Source organism: Ostrea edulis, chromosome 6, assembly GCF_947568905.1.
Source record: "Ostrea edulis chromosome 6, xbOstEdul1.1, whole genome shotgun sequence".
Lineage (NCBI taxonomy): Eukaryota > Metazoa > Mollusca > Bivalvia > Ostreida > Ostreidae > Ostrea > Ostrea edulis.
The window spans coordinates 40,008,404-40,033,908 of NC_079169.1; the positions used below are offsets into that span (position 1 = coordinate 40,008,404).

The 25,505-nt window shown below is 33.8% G+C and overlaps 1 protein-coding gene across 1 annotated transcript in view; it reads left to right on the forward strand.

Annotated features, from left to right (window-relative positions):
• Window positions 1–25,505, forward strand: part of LOC125646538 (fibril-forming collagen alpha chain-like) — a 283,991-nt gene that overhangs the window by 253,064 nt on the left and 5,422 nt on the right. Inside the window, exons 41-46 of the mRNA XM_048872886.2 lie at window positions 7,154–7,189; window positions 7,362–7,397; window positions 7,634–7,741; window positions 7,856–7,988; window positions 15,076–15,185; window positions 18,150–18,224. Coding sequence (XP_048728843.1) covers window positions 7,154–7,189; window positions 7,362–7,397; window positions 7,634–7,741; window positions 7,856–7,988; window positions 15,076–15,185; window positions 18,150–18,224 — 498 coding nt within the window. The remainder of the gene's footprint in view (window positions 1–7,153; window positions 7,190–7,361; window positions 7,398–7,633; window positions 7,742–7,855; window positions 7,989–15,075; window positions 15,186–18,149; window positions 18,225–25,505) is intronic.

The window sequence follows — 25,505 nt, forward strand, 5'->3', positions numbered from 1 at the left end:
AAATGCATCTGAATAGTACTTCCGGTCATCACCGGAAGTTACGAGAAATGAGTAAAAAGTTCGATAATACATTTCTTATTCATTGTTAAGGAATATTTTCTGATATATTTAAATGGTTTTCGTAGGAACAGAAAGCTCTTTACCGGAAGTGGTATAACGGAAGACCTACTCATTACCAGTAATGAGTTTCTAGTTATTATTATTATTATTCTTTTTCTCCGGTACTTTTTTGTCCGGTAGTGTTCTCAGAAACTACAAAAGAGATCGATATGAAACTTTCCAGGATGATAGTATAGCGTTTGTAGATGTGCATAGTGATAGTCATTTTGTCTGTACGTGCATGCACGCGCGCGCACGTGCACTGCAATTTTGGTACAAAAAATGGAAAATCAGAATATTAAAGGGATCGATATGAAACCTAAATAGGATGGTAGTATATCATTTGTAGATATCAAAAATGATATTTATTTTTTCTGCACGCGCACGCATGCGCGTGCACGTGCATTACAAAATTTGTACGCTAACTTTGGAATCAGTCTAACTTTTTTGTTGTTCATTGAAATGGCTTGATATTCATATCATAAGTAGATATTGAGACCCTTAACTGATTTGCATGGTCAAAATTACCAATTTGCACGCGCATGCACGTGCGCTTCATTTTGATTGGATAACACTAAAACGCTTGTAACTATCTTATTATTGAAGCGAATGAGATGATATTCACAGCATACGTAGACAATATGAGTATTTATATATTGGTGTAACAAAAAAATGCCCACGCGCATGCGCGTGCAACGTTTTTTAAATGTTCAATTTTTAAAGGACGAGAACGTTTTTGTTTTTCATCAAATTCTATTGATATTAATGTTTTAGATGTGTCTTGGTACTCCTTACAAATTGCTGTGGTTAGAATCACTGCTCAGCACGTGCATGCACGTGTGCTGAATTCTGATTGGAGGATTTTAAAATCGCTATAACTTCCTTATATTTGGTGGAAACGTTATGAAATTCACACTGTGGGTATATGATACAAATGCCTGTTGAACGACATCAACAAAAATTCGGAATCATACACGTGTGCGCGTGTATGCGCGTGCAACGCTTTCTTTCATTTTTTGGTACTAAAATGACCATATTGAACGTACCACATGTAATTAAAGGCTAAAATAAAATGATTTTTTGCTATAGATTCACAAGGACATCACTTTTTGATTGGGCGAGGTTTGGGGAACATATGTAACGGTCCCCGTTACAGTTAGAACTAGTTATTATTATTATTATTATTATTCTTTTTCTCCGGTACTTTTTTGTCCGGTAGTGTTCTCAGAAACTACAAAAGGGATCGATATGAAACTTTCCAGGATGATAGTATAGCGTTTGTAGATGTGCATAGTGATAGTCATTTTGTTTGCACGTGCATGCACGCGCGCGCACGTGCATTGCAATTTTGGTACAAAAAATGGAAAATCAGAATATTGAAGGAAGCGATATAAAACCTAAATAGGATGATAGTATATCATTTGTACATATGAAAAATAATAGTTATTTTGCCAGCACGCGCACGCATGTGCGTGCACGCGCATTACAAAATTTGTACGCTAACTTTGGAATCAGTCTAACTTTTTTGTTGTTCATTGAAATGGCTTGAAATTCATATCATAGGTAGATATTGAGACCCTTAACTGATTTACATGGTCAAAATTACCAATTTGCACGCGCATGCACGTGCGCTTCATTTTGATTGGATAATGCTAAAACGTTTGTAACTATCTTATTTATGAAGCGAATGAGATGATATTCACAGCATACGTAGACAATATGTGTATCTATATGTTGGTGTAACAAAAAATGCCAACGCACACGCGCATGCGCGTGCAACGTTTTTTAAACATTCAATTTTTAAAGGACGATAACGTTTTTGTTTTTCATCAAATTCTATTGATATTAGGGGTTTAGATGTATCTTGGTACTCCTTACAAATTGCTGTGGTTAGAATTACTGCTCAGCACGTGCATGCACGTGTGCTGATTTCTGATTGGACGATTTTAAAATCGCTATAACTTCCTTATATTTGGTGGAAACGTTATGAAATTCATACTGTGGGTATATGATACAAATGCCTGTTGAACGACATCAACAAAAATTCGGAATCATACACGCGTGCGCGTGTATGCACGTGCAACACTTTCTTTCATTTCTTGGTACTGAAATGACCATATTGAACGTACTACATGTAATTAAAGGCTAAAATAAAATGATTTTTTCCTATAGATTCACAAGGACATCACTTTTTAATTGGGGGAGGTTTGGGGAACATCTGTAACGGTCCCCGTTACAATTAGAACTAGTTATTATTATTATTATTCTTTTTCTCCGGTACTTTTTTGTCCGGTAGTGTTCTCAGAAACTACAAAAGGGATCGATATGAAACTTTCCAGGATGATAGTATAGCGTTTGTAGATGTGCATAGTGATAGTCATTTTGTTTGCACGTGCATGCACGCGCGCGCACGTGCATTGCAATTTTGGTACAAAAAATGGAAAATCAGAATATTGAAGGAAGCGATATAAAACCTTAATAGGATGATAGTATATCATTTGTACATATGAAAAATAATAGTTATTTTGCCAGCACGCGCACGCATGCGCGTGCACGCGCATTACAAAATTTGTACGCTAACTTTGGAATCAGTCTAACTTTTTTGTTGTTCATTGAAATGGCTTGAAATTCATATCATAGGTAGATATTGAGACCCTTAACTGATTTACATGGTCAAAATTACCAATTTGTAGGCGCATGCACGTGCGCTTCATTTTGATTGGATAATGCTAAAACGTTTGTAACTATCTCATTTATGAAGCGAATAAGATGATATTCACAGCATATGTAGACAATATGTGTATCTATATGTTGGTGTAACAAAAAATGCCAACGCACACGCGCATGCGCGTGCAACGTTTTTTAAATGTTCAATTTTTAAAGGACGATAACGTTTTTGTTTTTCATCAAATTCTATTGATATTAGGGGTTTAGATGTATCTTGGTACTCCTTACAAATTGCTGTGGTTAGAATTACTGCTCAGCACGTGCATGCACGTGTGCTGATTTCTGATTGGACGATTTTAAAATCGCTATAACTTCCTTATATTTGGTGGAAACGTTATGAAATTCATACTGTGGGTATATGATACAAATGCCTGTTGAACGACATCAACAAAAATTCGGAATCATACACGCGTGCGCGTGTATGCACGTGCAACACTTTCTTTCATTTCTTGGTACTGAAATGACCATATTGAACGTACTACATGTAATTAAAGGCTAAAATAAAATGATTTTTTCCTATAGATTCACAAGGACATCACTTTTTAATTGGGGGAGGTTTGGGGAACATCTGTAACGGTCCCCGTTACAATTAGAACTAGTTAAGATTACTTTTACATGTATTACTACATTATCTTTCTAATGAAGTACGATGGACCTACATATGTAATTCGTTTCTAGTACGCAGCTCAGTTAAGGCTATCCGAGAAAAATTCCAGTGCTGTTATAAAAGTACCTCTGTGCACTTCGCACCATATGACGTCAGAATGAAAAAGTACGTCACAGCGTGCATGTTCTGATAGTTGTATCGCGGGGAAAGTGTCATAATATTTTGTCGTTATTTACTACTGTTATCAAGTGATAAGCTGTATACGTGAAAACATCTTGTCAAATGATTATTTACATTATTACTTTATGATATCAAATCATTCTCCCTTTTTAATGTATAGTATGCTCGAAGTTGATATTCATATTATATTGTGACCTTGAAATCGCCCCTAATCTGAATGACTGATACGTTTATAAATTCCCTCATGTACATAAATAATCTCATACTACAGAAACAGTGGCAAAGTTCAGGTTCATCTGCTATAAAAAACAATATGAATTTTTCTGATATATAATCTAGATATATCTATGCGTTTGAAAAGTGCGGGGAGCAATTTCTGTCTTGTATATTAACGGTATGATATGTATAAGAATGTGGACAACCCCGGTGATTCCCTGATGACTGTTAATATGTTGTTAAATTATATCAGGTATAGTTTGAGTATACATTTGCTCCCAACACTTTTCAGGTTAAGGATTTTTATTTTTTTTCTTAGTATATATATAAAAATTCAGCTGATTACCCGCATGAACCTGAACTTTTGTTCACAAGTAGGGCCTCTTGCTGTTTTCCAAAAATAAAGTGTTACTGATATTCAACTGACATCACGGGAAATTACCATGAGGAGAATTTACGGTAGCTCAGTCACAGTCAACATATGGGTAGTATTGTTTCGGTGTTTAACTGTAACAAGTGTAATGATACCTGTGAATTTGAGGTGCAATTTCACCCGATGATTATTGTGCATTTTACTATGGAAGCCCTTAACCGAGTTGCGTACATTATATTTTATTGAATTACGGTAGAATATGCAGTAAAATGTCCCAAATTGACAAGGTCTGTCCACTACAGATATAATATTTAATGAATTTGATTCATGTAAATTTTATTAAGCGGAAATTTTATGACGTCCCTTCGGGCGTCCATACGAAGAAATTTATTCGCCCGTGGCAAAATTTATAGTCTCGGGCGGGCGGGTAAGCGCACGGTTATTTCAAACACTGCAACGGGCTCAAGACTCTAAATCTTAAAAGAAAAAGAGAGTGAAGTTTGTCGAAAATTAGAAAACGTAGCAGACGTTTCAAGTGAATCTGCAATACAAGATAAAAATAATCGTAGTTTTAAACCAAGTTGATGTTTTCGAGGGGTTAGTTGGCTTTGGAACCACAGGCACCTGAAGTATGGATATTACTATCCCCCCCCCCCCTTTTCATAATTTTTTTTTTTGGTGGCAATAATTTCTCTGAAATGTATGAATTCCCAGTCTATCTCATCCCTCTTTCGATTCATGTAATCGTTTCACGCTTTTTGTAAGCTTTAAAGATTGGCCTTCTACCGGTATAATAAAATACACAAGGTAAGAAACAAAAATTTGTAAACAAACAGGAGGTCCCCGTTTCCGGACACATTTTCCAAGTAATTACAGCGTTACCTAAGGAATTTTGACGAGCGGCAGGTCGGAGAGATGTCATACTACAAGTCTCTTCAACTCAAAACCCATCTCATCTCTTTTATTTGACACAATCTTGCGTGCATTGATCGGACAGGGCTTCATCTCTTCCACTGGCAGCCAAAAAGGAGGTCACAGAGTACGAATTTATAACGTGTCGTGTGATTGGTCCGCGAATAATCCCGAGACCCTTCGGATGATCCCGAGACTAAGCAATGTCTTTGCGAACCAATCACACGGCGCGTACAACAAATTCGTACTCTGTGACCTCCTTTTTGGCTGCCAGTGGAAGAGATGAAGCCCTGTCCGATCAATGCACGCAAGATTGTGTCAAATAAAAGAGATGAGATGGGTTTTGAGTTGAAGAGACTTGTAGTATGACATCTCTCCGACCTGCCGCTCGTCAAAATTCCTTAGGTAACGCTGTAATTACTTGGAAAATGTGTCCGGAAACGGGGACCCCCTGTTTGTTTACAAATTTTTGTTTCTTACCTTGTGTATTTTATTATACCGGTAGAAGGCCAATCTTTAAAGCTTACAAAAAGCGTGAAACGATTACATGAATCGAAAGAGGGATGAGATAGACTGGGAATTCATACATTTCAGAGAAATTATTGCCACCAAAAAAAAAATTATGAAAAAAGGGGGGGGGGTTAGTAATATCCATACTTCAGGTGCCTGTGTTTGGAACGTGAGTGTTACTATGTGTTTGTGAGGGAGATGTTAAATAAACATAAATATATTGAAAAATGGTAAAATAGAAACAACTTTAGTTGTATTTCTGGTTAGAATACTAAGACATTATTAAACACTATATGAAATGAAACATTTAACATTAATGGTATTCAAAAATGAAATTATACTATTATATTAGTTAATTCATTGTCACTGCGATCATGCGATCGCAAAAGAAGAAAAGAATTTCAATTATTCGCCGCGCAACATGATTAAGATATATAACACAATAAATGTACACGTTTATATATATTAAGAAATTTTGCGATATACCGGTATATTTTGTAAATAATTGATTATTACAAAATGTTTGTTCATATATATTTGATTTCCCCCTTCAATAACGTTGTTTTGAGTTCTTTTGAAGTGCTGCAAGAAAAGTAAATGAATAAAGTTGTTGAATGACGTCGCGAATATTTGTAATGTTATTTGTTTAAAAACTGCTGCATTGATGGTTTTTATCAAACTTTGACATTTTTTTCTTTACAAAAAAACTAACCCGATTACCCCATAATTTTTTTTCATAAATTATTTTTCAAAATGATTTTGTTTCGCTTTGATATCAATATTATCAAGATGAACAGTACCAACTTCTGTCTATTTTAAGTTGAATTATGCAATGAATAAAGTTGATCACTATTATTTTCTATACAATTCAACGGAAAACAGTGTCGCCACTGTTAAAACAATGGTATGTTGAAGACGTAATTACTAAACAACTGTGCTGTTGAATGAAAAACAATGTTCACAGAGTAGTATATTTCATTGTCAAGATACATCGGTCAAATTTTCAGGTGGGGTTTTCGAGTGATAAAAAAAAGTTGGTAAACCCGCGACCTACGTTAAACATAATAATTAGAAATGACGTTGAAGTTCCTGAACATGTACATCAATCAACCACACTAAGTGCATGGTAATCATTAGAATAAAATGGAGAGAAAAAACTTATCAGCTAGAGGCATTTGCTGATACCGAAGTCCAGTCTTCTTGACCTGTAATTACCTAACCCTAATATCCTCCCATGGTAAATCTTGTTCATTGCAATGAACGTTATGTTGAGAATGTACATGCAAGTTTCGTTCTGGTTGTCATCAAGTAAATGTAGCATTCAACTAGTGTGTGTAGGTGTTGAGGTTTGATAATGTATTTGTATGTTATTGGTTTGTCATAAGCTGTAACCCAATAAATTCAAACCAGTAGAAGCATAGTGTCGATGGACCGTTATGCATGCTCTTTTTAAAATGTTTAAGGTGCTGTAATCAAAATGTAGGGAAATGGTAATTTATAACATGAAAATTATTTTTCTTTCTTGCAAGGGGCCTCGTGGACAAAAAGGAGATGCTGGGCGTACGGTAAGTTATTTTTACTGATACTTGTTTTTATTATTTGAATGAAGGTGTTCATATTGTTGATAGGTTTTTTATGAACAGTAACAAGCAGCTTTTTTTTTTGCCTATAAAAGATGGATATTGAAAATTACAAAATAATGGTTTAATCAAGGACCCATTAATGTTTTTCTTACAGGGTGTAATGGGAGATATTGGACCCCCTGGCGCTCCGGTAAATCACTTTCATTTTTCTTCAAATTTAGTTTTTGCAATATAATCATTAAATGGTATACATTTCGATTGCAATGGATTTTGCAAAACAATTCGATTACACAATTATAAAATATCAGCTATAATTCATATTCAATGAGTCATTTTAGATAGATAGATATATAGATGAGATATATAGATAAATAGATAGATAGATATAGATAGTTTGCTGTATATTAATCTATCTATGATATCCAGGGTGCCCCTGGCCCATCTGTATATGGAGCCGCTTTACAAGGATGGTTCCAGAGAGCGCCAGTTTATAAAGGACCTGCGTACCAAGGCGATGAGGCTCAAACACCAGAAGTACATTTTAGTTCTAATAATTAAGCCAAACTACTTGACTATTGGTTAGGCTCTGAAATGGTTTTAGTATCAAGCTAATTTTACAATCTATCACTTCAAACGTTTTCCTTTCAGGCTGAAAATGTGTTTAAGGCACTTCAAGATGTCACAGAAGAATTGAGATTATTGAGGAATCCAGACGGATCCAAAGAATCCCCAGCTCGTACTTGTCATCAAATAAAAGAGAACAAACCAAATGCAAATGATGGTAATGGATAACATTTATTGTTGTTTAGGAACTTCAACGTCTGCTAGGCTAATGTTAATGTTCGTAGATCCCAATTACCGTTCATTTTATTACTTCTAATTTAATATTTTGTATATGCCTGTCATACATGCATTTCTTTGTGCCTCTTTTCATGTGGAATTCCAAGAATCTTCTTCCAATCCTATTACAGGGAAAGGCAACCCTAACCACATAGTTGCTTTTATGAATAAAGTATCACTTACTGATATCGTATATTGACAGTCTTTAAGTACAAAAACCCTTGCTTAACAATTAAATCAATATTAATCTATCATGTATTTTAAATTGCCCGCCGGTAAGAGAGTGGCCATTGGAGTTTAATTTATGACGTCACACCGTCTGTTCAGGTTTATTTCATCATCAGCACTGTAAACATGACAAGTCACGAACAGTTAAGTTTGGAGCCGTATAGATTTGAGCCCGTTCTTTCGCAAGAAGAAATTGAGAAAAGAAGACGTTCAGTCGAGTCGCAGACCAGGCAGACGGTACACGTTCTTCATACATGTACAAATGTCTCGAACCTTAACTTGTCATTACGCAAATGATGGATCCACAGTTGACGTAGTCTTTTCTTTTCAAATGACTTGGTTGAGTCGGGGATTTCGAAAAATAACCTTTTTTCACATCTCTACTTCGCATTAGTGTAATTAACTGCTTGCCAGGAAGGCATCAACTTATTTATTCGTAAGATCTACCACATGCACATCTTTGATGATCTCGCAGGTGCTTGGGTTCAGCCCCCCCCCTCCCCTCCCCATTGCGAATAAGCTACATGAATTGATTTAATTAATTTTTTGTTGAAAATATTTCTAATGCATGTCAACAACGTCTTGCATACCCTTAAAGTCCAAAATAATTCAAAATAAGCCTTTTTTGAAAAAAAAAATACCCTAGGCCACTGGTTATTATAAGTTCTGTTATGATAACCAGTGAAGGTATTTTTTAAGGACGTTATGGGTATGCAAGACTTTGACATGCATTATAAATATTTTAAAGAAAAAAAATAATTAAATCAACTCGTGTAGCTTATTCGGAGGGGGGGGGGGGGGGGGGGGCTGAACCCAAACACCAGTAGTGGATGATCTTAGAATCTCATCAAAACCGGAACAGACGGTGTGACGTCAAATTTTTTTATTTTTGTGGTCTTGAATGCAAAAGAGTTACACATCATGGCAGCCTCTATAGATCGCGGGAATTTCAATTTTTGACGTTTTCAAATTAGTACAGAAGCATATCTAGGCCATATATCAACAGAATTGTATGGACGTCGCGCACGCTATTGGTGTCAATTTTGGTAACGTCAAAATTACGTTAAAACGCAGCGTCATAACATCGATATAATCTAATTTACGTTATAAGAAGTTTTGATGAAAAAAAATATATAAAATTGATATGACAGGGGTATGACAGTTGAAGCGAACGCAGCATAAAACGAATTAGATATTTTTCCTGAGACATTATACTTAGGTAAATTATAATGGCTAAACTAAACTTGTGACTTAATCAGAATTAGTCAATATTTCCTCCGTGATCTTCGTAACTTTTCTGTTTTAAACCAACAGGAATATATTATCATAATATTTTAAAAGAAAAGTCCATAATGAACTCTTCAAAATGTTTTCGTTCATCTTGTGATTTTCAGTAATTTGTCATGCAATAATTGTATATTAATCTAAAATGATTACAATAAAAAGGAATAGCTAGAATTATGTAATTTGGTACATATGTATGCGCGATTAACTAGCACGTCACCCGCCGTTACACCGAGATATTATTTCTATATACAATTTCTGTTAATTTAGAAAAATAAAATATTGAACATAAGCATGCTACGAGGATTTGGGTAAGAATTAATTCTTACATGCATGCATGTGGACTAAGTGAAATTTACTATCAATAACTCAGTGCTTGGCTCTAATACTATACATGATGGGTTTGTACATGTATATATGTGTAAACAACACATCACTGAAGTGAACACAAACGCTTACACTGTAAAATTGTGAGATGAATACATGCATACGTGTACATCCTCCAAAATCACAATATCGTTCTGCATTTCATTTTTAGAATACATCTATAACATTGATAAAACAGACACAATTACAGATATTTTTCTGGTTAACCTTGAATTCTAAAGGATTGTTTGGCAATGCAGGCACGTAGAAAAAAAAGGGGGGGGGACTTTTTGGACAATATCTGTTATTTCTATATTCAAATGAAGATGTTTTGGGTGATTGCCCCCCCCCCCCCCCCCTCCCTCCCACTATATGTCATTGTAGTATAGTGAATGAGAAGAGAGTAAGCTTTGATGTGAAGACATGTAGTGAAGGATAAATCCTCACCCTCATTTAATTAAAGCCTGGGGAAATATGAGACAGTTTTAGCTTATGAGGACCCTAACACTCCCCCCCCCCCCCCCCCCCCCCAATATTTTTGGTTTGCATTTCAAGAACTTTATACGAATCTTCTTCGGCTGCCCCCCCCCCCCCCCCCTTTGAAAAACGATGTTACGTGCCGGTGTTGTAGCATAGACCCCCCCCCCCCTTCCCGGAAAAACGGCCCCGGGATAGATCTTCCCCCCACAGGGTGAAAAAGCGCCTCAGCATATAATTTCCCCCTATGTACAAAGTCAGTATAGAATCCCCCCCCCCCCCCCCCATGGCGGAAAAACCGCCCTGGTATTGAACTTCCTCCCTCCTCTTTCCGGATTTCATCGATCGGAATCTCTTTCTTCTCATGCATAAGCTTTTGAATAAATATAGAATGAAGCAAGCCCATGCAATTGAAGGTAATAATCAATGAAATTTGTTATTATTGCTATAAAGAGGTACATGTTATCAAAATAAAAAGTTAAAAAAAGAAACAAATATGTGCTGTTAAATTGTTATAGTTGAATGAAATAGATATATATGCGCTCATTAATATTACGATATTCATAAAATAAAGGAATTTTTTTGAGATGTTGAAGTTGGGTTTACCCGAAAACTTTGAATTGCGTATAGTAAATACAATATGCTTCCTAAAAGACTTTAACGATGGTCAATATCATTAGGGATTTTCGTAAAAAGTCGACTAAAAGATATACAATTAAAATATCTAAAAAGTAAATTAGATGCACTGTATAAATAAAAGTAACCATTTATTTAAATTCGAAATTTTAAATTAAAAATACATTGACTTCTTCCCAAATTCACTATTTCAGATGTTAGATACTGGTAGATAACAGCAAAGACTTGAGATGTATGAATGAATTTTGATATACCATTACACGATTTGAATAATTTCCTTATTTTTTTTAAACAAACATAAGATGATGATTGTGATACACAAGACCCTGCTCAAAATTAAAAAAATAAGAAGAAGAATTCCTGGGTCTAGATAAGCAAGAGAATTCTAGTAATAGAACTGGAAACGGATACATAGCTAAAATGTAAGAAGAGGGGAAAAGCGTACTGTCATTTAGGGGGAAATTCTATACTGGGACGGTTTTTCCTAGGGGGAAATTGGGCCCGGGTTAATTCTTCTTAGGGGGAAATTCTATGCCAGGCCCATCTTTCCGGGGGGAATGTCTATCCCGGGCCCGTTTTTCCGGGGGGAAAGTCTATGCGGGGGAAATTCTATGCTACAACACCAGCCTCCGGACTAGAATGATGCTCCCTACTTGTTGATTTCATATGATTAGTATGAACGAAAATTGTCCATGCAGCTTGATCTCGTGGGCCTTAAATGAATAGTTACCCCGGTCCATTCCTAAGTTAACAGAGCAATTAGGATGTAATTTTTAGAAGCTAAAAGGAAACATGGCTACATGTACATGGTTTATGGTGATTTGTCAAAGGCATTTAATCATGTATGGCACAAGGGGCTTCTTATTAAGATACAAATTTAGAGTTAGTGATAAATTACTAAAACTGTTCTAAAGTTATCTAAACAGAAATGAAATGGTATATTGCATAGAAACACATGTTTAATTCAAACTTACATGTTAGAATCCCTCAAAGGATCTGTATTAGGTCCTCTTTTATTTTCTTACATGTCAATGGTATTGCTAGAATGTGTCAAAGTTACATGTATGTATAATTTTATTTGAAGTCCCCTTCTAAGACAAAAATTTACATTTGTTGTTGAGCACTTGTACCTGGAATTGGGCAATGGTGTTTTGTCATTTGCGGAGTTTTTTGTGTGTGTGTGTTTTAATGGTTTTCTCTTTGCCTACATTCTTCATTATTTTGTTTGTTGCATCCCCCCTCCCCTATTTATTCTTTACTCAATCGTATCCGATCAGAAGCTGTCAATGTGCATGTGATTGTGTTTCTTGTAATATGAAAATATAACACGAAAATGTACTTGTATACATAACCAATGCATTGTAAAACTTTTTGAGTTTACCTAACTACAAATATATTTTTTAATTCAATGTTAAATATCATTATGTTGTATAATTGTATTAACTGTAACACAACAATGCTGCATTGTGTAGTTATAAAACCGATATTTCTTTTGATATACGTGTATTGAGATGTAATTACAAGCACATGTTCATCGTAACGTCAAAACGGTCTTGTTTTTACATCTGTGACAAAAAGTGTTGACATTTATTTTTTTGTTGGAATAGTGTAATTATTAGACTGCATATATTTTAAATTAATGAAAACACTTTTTCAAGAGATGCACATTCATTAATTTTTGTTAATATCAATCTATACGGATGATTGATTTTGAAACAGTTATTCAATTTCAATTAACGTAATACGATTACGACAAGGTGTGACATTCAGTGTTGACTCCGTAGATTGTCTAAAAAACAAACAAATTTTAACAGAATCAACTCAATTTTTTTGTTACGATCAAATTTTGATTTGCACATTCCGTAAATGATATTCAAAAGGTGCACATTTCTAAAAATGCATTCTTAAATTACTTTGATTCAATAAATATCTTAATTATCTGTGACGTTTTGAACGTCAAATTATCATTGTGACACATAGCTATACATTCGATACCATTTTAACCTTTACAATAAACTACATGTCATGTTAAAATTTTGTTCAAAAATATATTTAAAAATAAAATAAAAACCTATTTCTAAAATCGTTTTTATTTAACACAGACCGTTAACTCAATATAACCAAAAGACGTTGTGACACATAATCTAATGAGCATAATCGCAATGAATAATCCACATATCAAACACCTATAATACAATATTCACCGTTTCTTAAGTATAGTTATTTTCATATTAAAATCACTTATCCAAATATTAATTCAAATTTTGAATAAATAATTCAGAATTCTTTCAAATATCCAAATGTACTTACAAAATGTGTCATGGACATGGTCTATTTTCCTAACGTTAAGGCTTATCTACACCTCCATTCTTGCATTGTGAATCAGCGTCTACAGCGTACATTTTACGTGACATCATAATTTTAATAACTTATATTATCAACATCACCATCTTAATTATTCTGCAAAATTTTATGTTTGTATCACTAGTTTTAAGAAAGCTATTAACATTTTGGTAAAGTGTGTACGACACCGTCGTTACCTGTCTACATGCAATATTTACGTAAATATCAGAATATACAAGCTAATACATTTTAATAATTCGCATTTTAATCAGATGTATTGATATCGAATGGATAGAATGTAAAATTGTCGTCAAAATGATATGCAACTTTCGTATAGTGAAGTGTTTTTATTCATATAAAACAGCGTAAATGCTACCGTAATGCTATGAAATACGTTTTGACACCAACAGCGTGCGCGACGTCACGACAAATCTTTATCATATGATTAATCCTATCATTTATCATGTAAAAATAGTTTGGGTTGCCTTTCCCTTTAATATAACTTTCTCATGGTCTTATTCAGTTTTGTCTTGACAGTTCAATGGATTTGGGTGTTGAATTTTGAATTTTGAATTTAAATGATTTCCCTTAAATATTGCCAGGGTAAATTATAGTTGATAATTTAGTAAATACAGTTTCAATGGTAATACAATAACAATTGCATTATTCAGGTTAAACAGTGCATCCTCATTATAACAATTTTGCTACGCCAGTATCAACTCACCATCCTCCGTTCATACAATTAGGTCTCGCCATACCGTACACTGAATAATCTAAGGGAATGCGAAATACCACCGAAGTTCACTTCAAATTGGCGAACGTCTGTTGTGGGTTTTTTTACGCCCAATTCAAGAATATTTCACGTTTTAGAGACGTCACCAGCTTTTGTCACCAGCTTTTGATGAAATGTCACCAGCTTTAGAGTAACTGCCCAGATTTTGGTATATTTTAACCTGTGCACGGCGCTCTAGTGGCCGTTTCAACAATAGTAGATCGTAAATGTAGACGTATTAAGGTCAATGTACAATTTACAACCATTTCACAAATATTTACGTCTTCCGAATTTCAATCGTAAGTCTAGACATGGCCTAGGGCTGACATGTTGGCTCTGCTTGAGTGAAGTTTGTCATCTTATTTACCTGGCAAAGTTCCTAAAAATATTAAAACACATGGCAAAAATAGATTTCCAGTCATTTTGTGGACAAGTTGATTAGAGTTGAGGGTCTATCACACAATAATTATACGGGTGTATGTTCATGCTTATCCGTGATCTAAATTGTGATCGACGTCAACGGAAATTTTCCAGAATTGTGTTTATCCCTCATACATGTGTTGTGAATTCAATTTTGACTATGTGAGAGGTGAAGATAACGAACAAGCAATCTCATAACTCCTGCAAGCAATACAAAATAGAGTTGGGCAAACATGAACCCCTGGATATGGTGGGATCATGTGCCTAGGAGGAGTAAGCATCCCCTGTCGACCTGTCACACCCACCGCGTGTCCCACATCCTGATCAGGCAAACGGAGCCATCCGTAGCCAAAACCAGCGCTAGTTGGGCGACAATATGGGTTCATTTTTTTTATGGGAATAAAGATTGAAAAAAGAAATGTTTTGAAATCATGACTAAGGTGAACGATGTGGTACATGGGTCTCTTGTTGTTATCATAATAATCATCATTTGTGTTTATAGGATACTATTGGGTGGATCCTAATGGAGGAGTGAAGCTAGATGCTATCCAAGTGTATTGCAATTTCAGAAGTAAGAAGACATACACATGTGTTCAACCAGGACTTAATATGGTAAGTATGGTTTCTAAAGTTAATATTCTTTATGTCACAACCATAGTATAAAAGAACTTGTTTTCTGCACAGTATAAAGTATTTTCAATCCCCTGTTACATGTAGACTAAACGAAAATATGAAGTTATTTTTACATCTTAATCGGTATAGGTATGACAATCGCTATGATTGATTATCTATTACTGTTAATGACAAACCTTTAAAAAAAACAACAAGACACAGGGATTAAAACACGCGCATGTACGTGGATGACCTTCATGAAAGATTTGAGAAACAATGAATTGTCTAATGAGAGATCCGGAAAATTCCTAATATCATGAATTAGTATCATGTTAAAAGCAACATGATTAATCGCGTGTTAAATCGTCGATTAATTTTGACGGTAACGTCAGTCTGTGAACTGAGCTGATGTGTTTTCCTGTTTTCCAACTTTATACTGTACGATCTATATCAATAGATCTTTTGCACACTAAAACTTTATGTTAGATCAAAGGTCATAGGGGGAAATTCTTCATTAATACAAAATAGTGTACTGCGACGACTGATAAACAATTTCTGACACATTTGTATAAGCATGTTAGTTGATAGATTTATAGCTGTTAAAATCCATATATCAAAGTCACCACCCAGAGTTGTAGATAATAATGTTTCATTTATGTTTATTCAATATGAGCTGGTAAAATTGGTTATACGTATCCATAAACTGTCTGTTTGCGATATGTATTTATCATTTACAGTAGCTCGCCCTTTTAACACACCCTCATAAAATAAAACGTGGAGAAGTGATAACAGACCACCCTCCCCGAGGTTTTTTTTTTTTTTTTTACTTTTGACGATGTAGTCTTTTTTCTATTCTTTTGTTTAAATGGCAAAGTAGTTCAATTTATTAGTTGTCCCTCTCTATGACATTAGCAAACAAGTGGAAATGTAAGTTTTAACTGATGAATTAAGTAATATATTGAAGGAAGACACTCTAAACCCAACCCCATTTAGAATTTAGAGGTTTGGGTTGAAGTACATATTTTGCATTTTTCCTATTACTATTTTTATTTGTTCATTTACTTTTCCTGTCCCGAAATTTCAGATAGTTGTCAAGTCCTTCAACCCACCCCATTTTGATAAAGGATGCTATGACATGCCTGGATGATAATGCAGTAAACACATTGCTAATTTAATTTTAGTAGTCTACTAGACATTAACCCGAAGTAAAATAAAAAAAAAAGAATCAGACATTGGAGTAGTTTTGAAGCCTTAATTGAATAAGAGTAGAAAGTACATGTATTATTATTAATCTCGTAGGGGTTTGTTATGATTGTGTTTTGTTGAGAATAAAAGTTGTATACAGAATGATGCATACGTGTGATGTCTCCATATAAATGAAATAGTTTTGAAATTTTATCAAGCTATCCTTTCAAATTAAGACCTATCTTCAAATTATTGAAAATTATCCTAAACAATTAAAGATAGATAAATTCAACTGATTATTATAGATGGATTCAATTCAATTAGAAATAGGTCAAATTTTATTGAAATAGGTCCATCTTTAATAGATTTTTACCCTTTCTTTAATTGTTTTAGATATAGGCTTATAATTTGAAGTTAAGGTCAAACTGCACTCCAGTTGTCATACCTGGTTCAAATATTCTTCTAGGTGTATTATTTTGATTTTGTTACTTTTTGAGCAATCCAAATTTCATTATGGCTGTCATAGCTTTTGATTGGTTTAAGTTGTAATATAACCTTGAGTTAATAGATAAGGATGCAGTATTTACCCCAAACTAACTTCGCGAAAATTCCCCCAATTAGAAGTTTGCTCAAAATAATATACAAGCAATCTCATGATACAGATATCTTGCATTGCAAACATTTAACATTCTCTCAAGATCAAAAGTTATGATCGTTTTCTTATCCCGGACAGTAGCCACAAGAGAAGTCAAATAGGTAGAAAAATACTGCTTATGCATATGTTTGGAAACTTTGAAGACCTTTGAATTCTTATTTCAGTTTAAAATCAAAAGTTGATTTGAAGACTTATCCATCCTTAAATATGTAGAAAGTGTAAAATTAGTACCTGAAGTCTGATTCCAGTTATCGCGCTTTATAATTCTCATTATGATATATTCTATTAAATCGTCAGTTTCCAATTGTGATATCAAAGTCCCGGAATCACTTGCGTAAAGAGTAATTTGTACAAAAGAAAACTTTGGTAAAGAACCTTGCATCCTGTAAATTCAATGTAATGTGAATTCAATCTACTCCACAATAAGGACTTTATCAAACCATTTTAAACAAGTCTTCCTAATGTAGAAATTGTTTTATGCATATTGCAGTATACATTTATTGACTTTTGAGATGTTATTGTGATGATTTAGCCGTGTATATCTGAACAACATCGAATTTTGTTCATTGGAACACCATGAGTCATCGTATTATCATCATAGAATTCAATCTGAATAATTCTTTTTTCTATATTCGGGGATTTGTCTGCCTTGAAATAGAATTTAACTCAACAAAAAAGATTATCGATTCCATATCTATTATAAGCCGTGTCAATTTGGTAAACTAGTCTTTCTGTGCATTCAACTTTTTCTTGAAAGCACTTCCTGAAACACCATTAATGTGTTATGTTACCAAAATTATATTGCTGAATGAGTTTGTCTTGAGAAGGGAGTAAATGAGTTTGTCTTGAGAAGGGAGTAAATGAGTTTGTCTTGATAAGGGAGGAAGTGAGTTTGTCTTGAGAAGGGAGTAAATGAGTTTGTCTTGAGAAGGGAGTAAATGAGTTTGTCTTGAGAAGGGAGTAAATGAGTTTGTCTTGAGAAGGGAGTAAATGCAGGATAGAACGCTGTTTGGATATTGATATATTAAATAATCGAGAGTGGAAAAATTGTTCATATACGTAAGTTTATCAATGAAATGATTACAGCTTTCCATTATTGTAAAAAGAAATATTATATATTTTAGACAAGCATGCAGACTGGCAGTCAAAATTCAAAGTCAATTACATGGTTTGCTGCGGAGTATTTGCCGGACAAAGAGGTAAGCTAGTTAGAATAGGATGTTTTGCGAAAATTGACACCACTTAAAAAAAATCACTGTTAACACCATATGTTTCACCATTCCTCACATGAATTCGAAAACATTACTTGTTAAATAGTACAATTGTATGGCAGAAAATTTGTCTTTAAAACTACTTTAATAATCAACGTTTCCTTTTAAATTTAAAAAGCGATGTCAGAATACGCGAGTACATTACATGTCCTTAGAATGCAAATCATTTCTACCTTTTTGGAATATCTCTAGCATGTTTCCCTTTCTCGTGCTGAACTCTGAACATGTGAAGAAGATGAAAAGGGATCAATATCATAAATTCTACTAGACATTAACCCGTGCATGCACGGGTATATATAAAATAACCATAGTGAATTTGGAAGTAAATATAAGACAATGGAATGTTGAAGCCTTAATTGAATAAAGGTGGAAGGTACATGTATTATTATTAAAAGGCTGTCTACGATAGAACCATGCAAATGGCTAATCATGGATGTGTGTCGGAATTTCATGAAACCTGGTATATATACTCTAGATAACCTTACTTGAATATAATAATAATAATTTTTATTCCACTCCATTGGTAACCCTGGAAATGAGTGACAATTGGTTTTCCCCTTTTCTGTTTTTAGATCTATTGAAAAAATTAGACAGTATACTATTATTTTTTGGTTTATTGCAAATCCCATGTATTGCAATTTAATGATATCCATTTCATGACATTTTGGAGTCAATTAGGAATTGATAACACATAAACAATTAGATTTTGATACAGAGTGCATAAAAATATGAAAGATATGAAAGTGTAAAATAACGAAAATGCTGAAATTTTACCAAACTCCCCTATTGCACCAAAATAGGTATAGTTGCTCAAGAAGTGCTTCATTTGTTATTATTTTTGGTGTATGTATAGAGCCGATACTTATCTAATAATGTTAAAGAGAATTTGGTTGCAAATGAAATTCAGTGGAATATTTGGTGAGGGTGTTCATACGAAAAAGAGGGAGATATTACTTTTTATTTTAATTTGACCAAATATTGGAGAAAGAGTGGTTATATTCAAGAAATCTTCGACCATTAAATGCTACATGTATTTTAGTCATATACAAGAATCTTATACTCAACGTGTTTTATCCATTTAAACAAACATATTCAAGTTTCTCATATATCTAAATTACTCAGCATATGTAGTTTTATTGTAAGCAAAACCATAAAGGACCGGTGGGGGTGATATCCTACTGTAAGTCAGGTCGTGCCAAAAATTCCTGAAAATCACATGCAAGATCATGAATGACATATTCATTATAAACATACAGCTTTAATCATTGCAATTTTTCAAATTTGAACTGAAAATATTGGCAAGAGAAAACACTCCTGTATCAATGTGGAACAAGAATTTCACAAAATAAGAACATTCCATTTTTCTGTACATTAATTCTAAAAAAATTTTTTTTACATATAAGCATGATTTTTATGAAATCTGACAGCTAGAAAAGCTCAAGAGATGTAATATAACCTCCAAAAAGTATGTATTGATTTCAAAGTGAAATAATATAACCTGAATGGAACAATTAAAACATTTAACTGCTTTTGAGTCAAGCCATAGACAATATAGGGTATTTCTTGGCTAAATTCAATTGCAACAAGATCACTGATGACACTCTAGATGTATTTGCCATTTTCTGGAATTTCCTTATTTTTCACAATCTCAATACAAGGAAAATGATTGTTTGATTCCTTGGAAGGTAGATGCTGTTTTACTTCAGAAAACATCGGCAAAAAACCAAATCTTTTTTTTTTATTATTTCAAGACAACTCACCCCTTTCTCATTTAAAAACAACATATTATAATTGTGTTGAACTTTTCATAACCAGAGAAGTTATTGTAATTTTTTTTTTCAGGTTTTATGGCCAACTTTTACCATCAATTAAAATTACAACCCTTGCAATCATTCCCCATTTTCATTGTACAGTGATATGTGTCTCTTATATTATTCATGAATTATTAATTTTTAATCTAAAGACTAAGATCAAAATTTTTATATGACTTATTCATTGTGAGGATTGTTTTTCTCAAATCGAATATGCACTGATCTGCTCCTTGTAAGTGGAACTATATATCCTTTCTTCCAGGGGAGACATATTGTTTTTGTCTGTTCATCTGTCACAAAATCTTGTGAACGCTTCTCCTTCTATATGGCTTATCGGATATACTTTAAACTCTGTGCGATGCTTCATTTCCATTTGTAGATGTGCATATTTTGTAGACAGGAGGATCCAATTATTTTCCTTAAAGTTATAGTGGATCTAAGAGGGGTGGAGGGTGCAAAATAGCTTGTGAACACTTCTTGTCTTATATGGCTTATCTGATAGATTTGAAACTTTGTACAATACTTAATTGTAAGGAGCAAAGATAGGGGCTTGGTAGAGCACTTCCTGGATCCTGCAATGTATGTTTGTAAAGGTTTTTTACGTAGTTTAGGAATCCATTATAGGTACGGTAACTCATATTCATTCCACCCATTGACTGGGATATTAAATGTGTCTAAAACTGAAGCATGAATTTGAAGAATTTCATCTTTTGAAAGGGCAGTTGGAGTATAAGTACGATTACCAAAAGTGAACTTAATGCCAAGTTAGTTTAAAATACGGTTGTAATAATGAGCTTTACAAACAAAGACAAAATTGTTACAAGCTTTGTCAGCTGGAACCAAACATATTCCTCATGTAACCTATCTAGTTCTATCATCACGTCTGCTTTACTAAACCGTTTGTATGTTAAACTTTGGTCCCCTATTGTGGCCCCATCCTGCCCCCGGCGGCAATAATTTTTAACAAACTTGAATCTGCATTATATCAGGAAGCTTTCATGTAAATTTGTACTTTCTCGGCTCAGTGGTTCTTGAGACAAAAGTACGTACCATCTATTATTCACAAGAAGAATATATGGTACGTACTTTTGTTTTAATATGTCGAATGCGGAATTTTGATATTCCTCTTATACTTTTAATCCATTCTGACATTGTATAAAGTTCTTCTTTTTCATATTTAGACCATCGTGTGGCATAATCTATATCAAAGGCCTATGTCAAAAGACAAAAAAGTTATGGCCCGGACAAACTTTGTATGAGAAGCGGAACAAGAGGCCCATGGGCCACATGTTTCACCTGACTCACCTTGGCCCATATTTAAAGATTTTCCTCATACATGCGCATGTAAAACTTTGATCCCCATTGTTGCCCCAACTTATCCCCGGGAGCCATGAATTTTGCAAATTTGAATCTGCATTATGTCAGAAAGATTTTGTATAAATATAAACTTTTCTGGCCCTGTGGTTCTTGAGAAAAATATTTTTAAAGATCTCCCTATATATTTGTATGTTAAACTTTGATCCCTTATTGTGACCCCATCTTGCCCCCGGCGGCAATAATTTTTAACAATCTTGAATTTGTATTATGTCAGGAAGCTTTCATGTAAATTTGTACTTTCTCAGCTCAGTGGTTCTTAAGACGAAGAGTTTTAAAGATTTTCCCTATATATTTGTATGTAAAACTTTGATCCCCTAGTGTGGCCCCATCTTACCCTCGGGAGTCATGCTTTTAACAAACTTGAATATGCACTATGTCTGAAAGCTTCCATGTAAATTTGCACTTTTCTGGCCCAGTGGTTCTTGAGAAAATTTTCAAAGATTTTCCCTATATATTCGCATGTAAAACTTTTTATGTAGATATCAGCTCTTCTGGTCCAGTGGTTCTTGAGAAGACGAATTTTAAAATGACCCAACCCTATTTTTGCATTTATATGATTATCTCCCTTTTGAAGGGGCATGACCCTTCGTTTGAACAAACTTGAAAGCCCTTCACCCAAGGATACTTTCTGCAAAGTTTGGTTGAAATTGGACAAGTGGTTCTGGATATAATCTAAAATTGTTCCAATTAAAGGGCATGGACACAATTTGAACTGAAAATTTTCTTTTCTTATTCTTATGTTTATAATGCTTAACTAAGGTATTTCTATTGATTAACTGAAATATGAATGGCAATTGTCGAGTTATAAGACAGATACAGAACCCACAATTCTTTGTTATGTAAACAAGGCCCGTGTCATGTTTTTGATTACATGAGTTAAGTATACTTGTAAAAGTTTCGTTTAAAGCAGGTTTTTTTTTCCAATTTACAAGTTAATCCTGAACAGTTTCTAGTGTTTTTCATATCACATTTTGTTTTAAACATGATATTTTCTATTAAGCAATCTATAAGTAAAAATACATTGTGGATAACATATATAGATGTGATTCAGAAATGGATCTTCTCCCATCCATGTGAATTGAAAATAGACCTACCCAACAGGACTATTTGGAAATGTGTGAATAAGAATACATATGTATGTAGACATATAAATACGTGTTATTTACTGAAAAAATTCACGATACCAAGACATACTTCTCGGTCTTTAGATGAACCATGACAATTCGTGAGATGTACATATTTGGCCGGTTGTACAAAGTGTATTTGGCATATTGAATGGTAAATGGCGGGCGGGTGTCCCTGTAATGGGTACCTACTTTGTGTAATCGACTCCTCTCACATCTCTAACTTGACTTTCCTCAAATTTTGTACAGTTGTAATGGTCACATTCAAGATGTGCATGTGTCTTTTTGAAAGTGGTCAGACATTTTAAGAAAAAATTTACATGTACATGTAGTTGAACTTTGGTAAGCACCAAAAGCATTTCATAATATGACTAAATATTTCGTCAAAAACAAAAATATTGGATATTAATTTTTTTTTTACAAGATTTGTTAATTGACCGTTGACAGAGGTATAGTGCGAGTAGCGCAAGGAATCCTGGGAAGAGAATGGATGTGCATTTGTGTTTTTGAAAATGATCAGACATTTTTCGAAAAAAATTACATGTAGTTGAACGTTGTCATTTTAAGCATGTCTTCAATAGACGGTACCTATTTTATGTAATCAAAACCTCTCACGCGTCTAACTTGACATTTCTCAAACTTTGTACAGTTGTTATGGACACATAGAATATGTACTTTTGAAAGTGATCAAACATTTTTCGAGAAATGAGCGTGTAGTTGAACTTTATCATTTTTAAGCATGTCTTGAATAGACTATTTTGTGTAATTAACTCCTCTGACACCTTTTACTTGACATTCCTCAAACTTTGTAAAGTTGTTATGGATACATTGAAGATGTGCATTTGTCTTTTTGAAAGTGATCAAACATATTTAAAAAAAAATTATGTGTGGAAGTGTTCAGACATTCTTCGAAAAATTTACATTTAGTTGAACTGTGTCATGTTTTAAGGTTGATACCTACTTTGTGTAACTAGATCCTTTTTAGCGTATTTTAAAGCAACCTGGCCGGATTTCTGTTCTTGAATCGATTTGATTGATAATAGAATGAGAATCTCCGTAAAGATACAATGTGGATAGCATATTTATAGATCGTATGTCTCCCACTCCACCCCACCCTAACATGAATTTAGAATACCCCCATGTGAAAGTATCATGTGTTTATTTTGGTTGTTGGTCTATTATTATTGTTATTATTATCAGATGAAACCCCACAATTAATTAATAATGCTTAGAGGAAGGACTTTTAGGTATGTTTGAATTGTACCGTACATGAATTAAATGAACGATGTCTTTAATTCAAATGAATTTAAGAATAATATTTGACTAATTGCGGGCATTAGTTATGTTATATTTAATTATATCATATACAGTAAATAAAACTTGATTATTAGGAAGTCACGTGGAGTTCCAAATTAAATATTCCTTATGTAGCATTATTGATCTCTCTCCGTATTGAAAATTAGATTACGATTTTAAGAATGCAATCGTAATCCTCCATGCCGAATAGTTGACCAAAGACAAAATGAATGGTCGTTCATAATTTCAAAATTTGAAACTCATTATTGCGAATGTGTTTATAATGTCCAGTGCGACAATTTAAGGGCAGACTTATTAATACACGTGGTTTCTTCTCATCAAAAACAGGAAAACTGCTATATTTTAAACAGTGGTCTGATTTCTTGGACATGACCAGGTACATGTGTAGTGTACAACCTAACTTCGGTAAAATGTTTTAACTTTACACTTATAAGGCGCAATCTTCCCAGGACAGTCCCGGAGCATTCGATATCTGACATATTGGACAGTTTTCGACTTATCACTTATTTAAGAGAAATTTATATGTTATATATCTCTCTGCCTACTTTCAAGATATGTGTTATCACAAAACATATTCAAACTAAATAAAAACTGTCTTGTGTTTATCCATGTGTCTGTACATGAAAGGTGAAGATAACGAACAGTGATCAATCTCATAACTCATGCAAGCAATACAAAATAGATAGTTGGGCAAACACGGACTCCTGGACATATCAGTAACTGTTAATGAATTATTTTTAAACAGTTATAATAGTTATTTTTATAATCACGAAAAAATTAGCAGTCGATGTGTCAGATCGTTAGTTGGGGAGAGGGTGTCAATCGTTGAATGAGATGTATATAAGTAATATCATTATGAATCTTCATAGAAATATAAATGTGGGCCTAGTCAAAACTATTGTAAGTATAACTAGCATTGGACACCTACAGAAGTGGGGCGCTTGCCGGAAAGGCCCAAGGATGTGCGATTTTGTTAGTTTCCAAGACTGAAATCATGGATTGAAGAAACGAACCGGCATCTTTTATTTATTAATCAATTATCAAAACTTATTTTTTCTGTTAGATCAAAGTCCAAGCATCGGTAAACAACGGATTTACTTCACGTCGTATTATCTTAAGTTGAGGTTTTTTTTTAAATTAAAGCTGGGTTAGATCCACCAAGGCGTGTCCACCACTTTGCTCTCATTCTTGCTATTTCATGTTAATTTATCGAAAACAAAAGTACGTTTTAAAATTAATTTCATGATATTTACTAATCAAGTAAGATTCTATTATAGCTTACGGACTTCACCTCTTTTATGAAACAATATCAAAGATTCAAACAGTAACTCTGGAGCAAGTGTGTAGGCGTTTATTGGCAAAATTTATTAATTCATAAGTATAGGTTATTATCATTATTGGTTAAACAGGACAATTTTGAAATTATTGAATAAAAATATATGTATAGTTGGAGTATATCTGTAAACAGATTTTTTGTTCAAATAAAAGACAGGAAATGATGAAAATAACGAGTGTGTAGTTTAAATCTTTTCTTCTTCTACTCAAGAATTACAAAACTTGGGAAGAACATCGTCACCTTG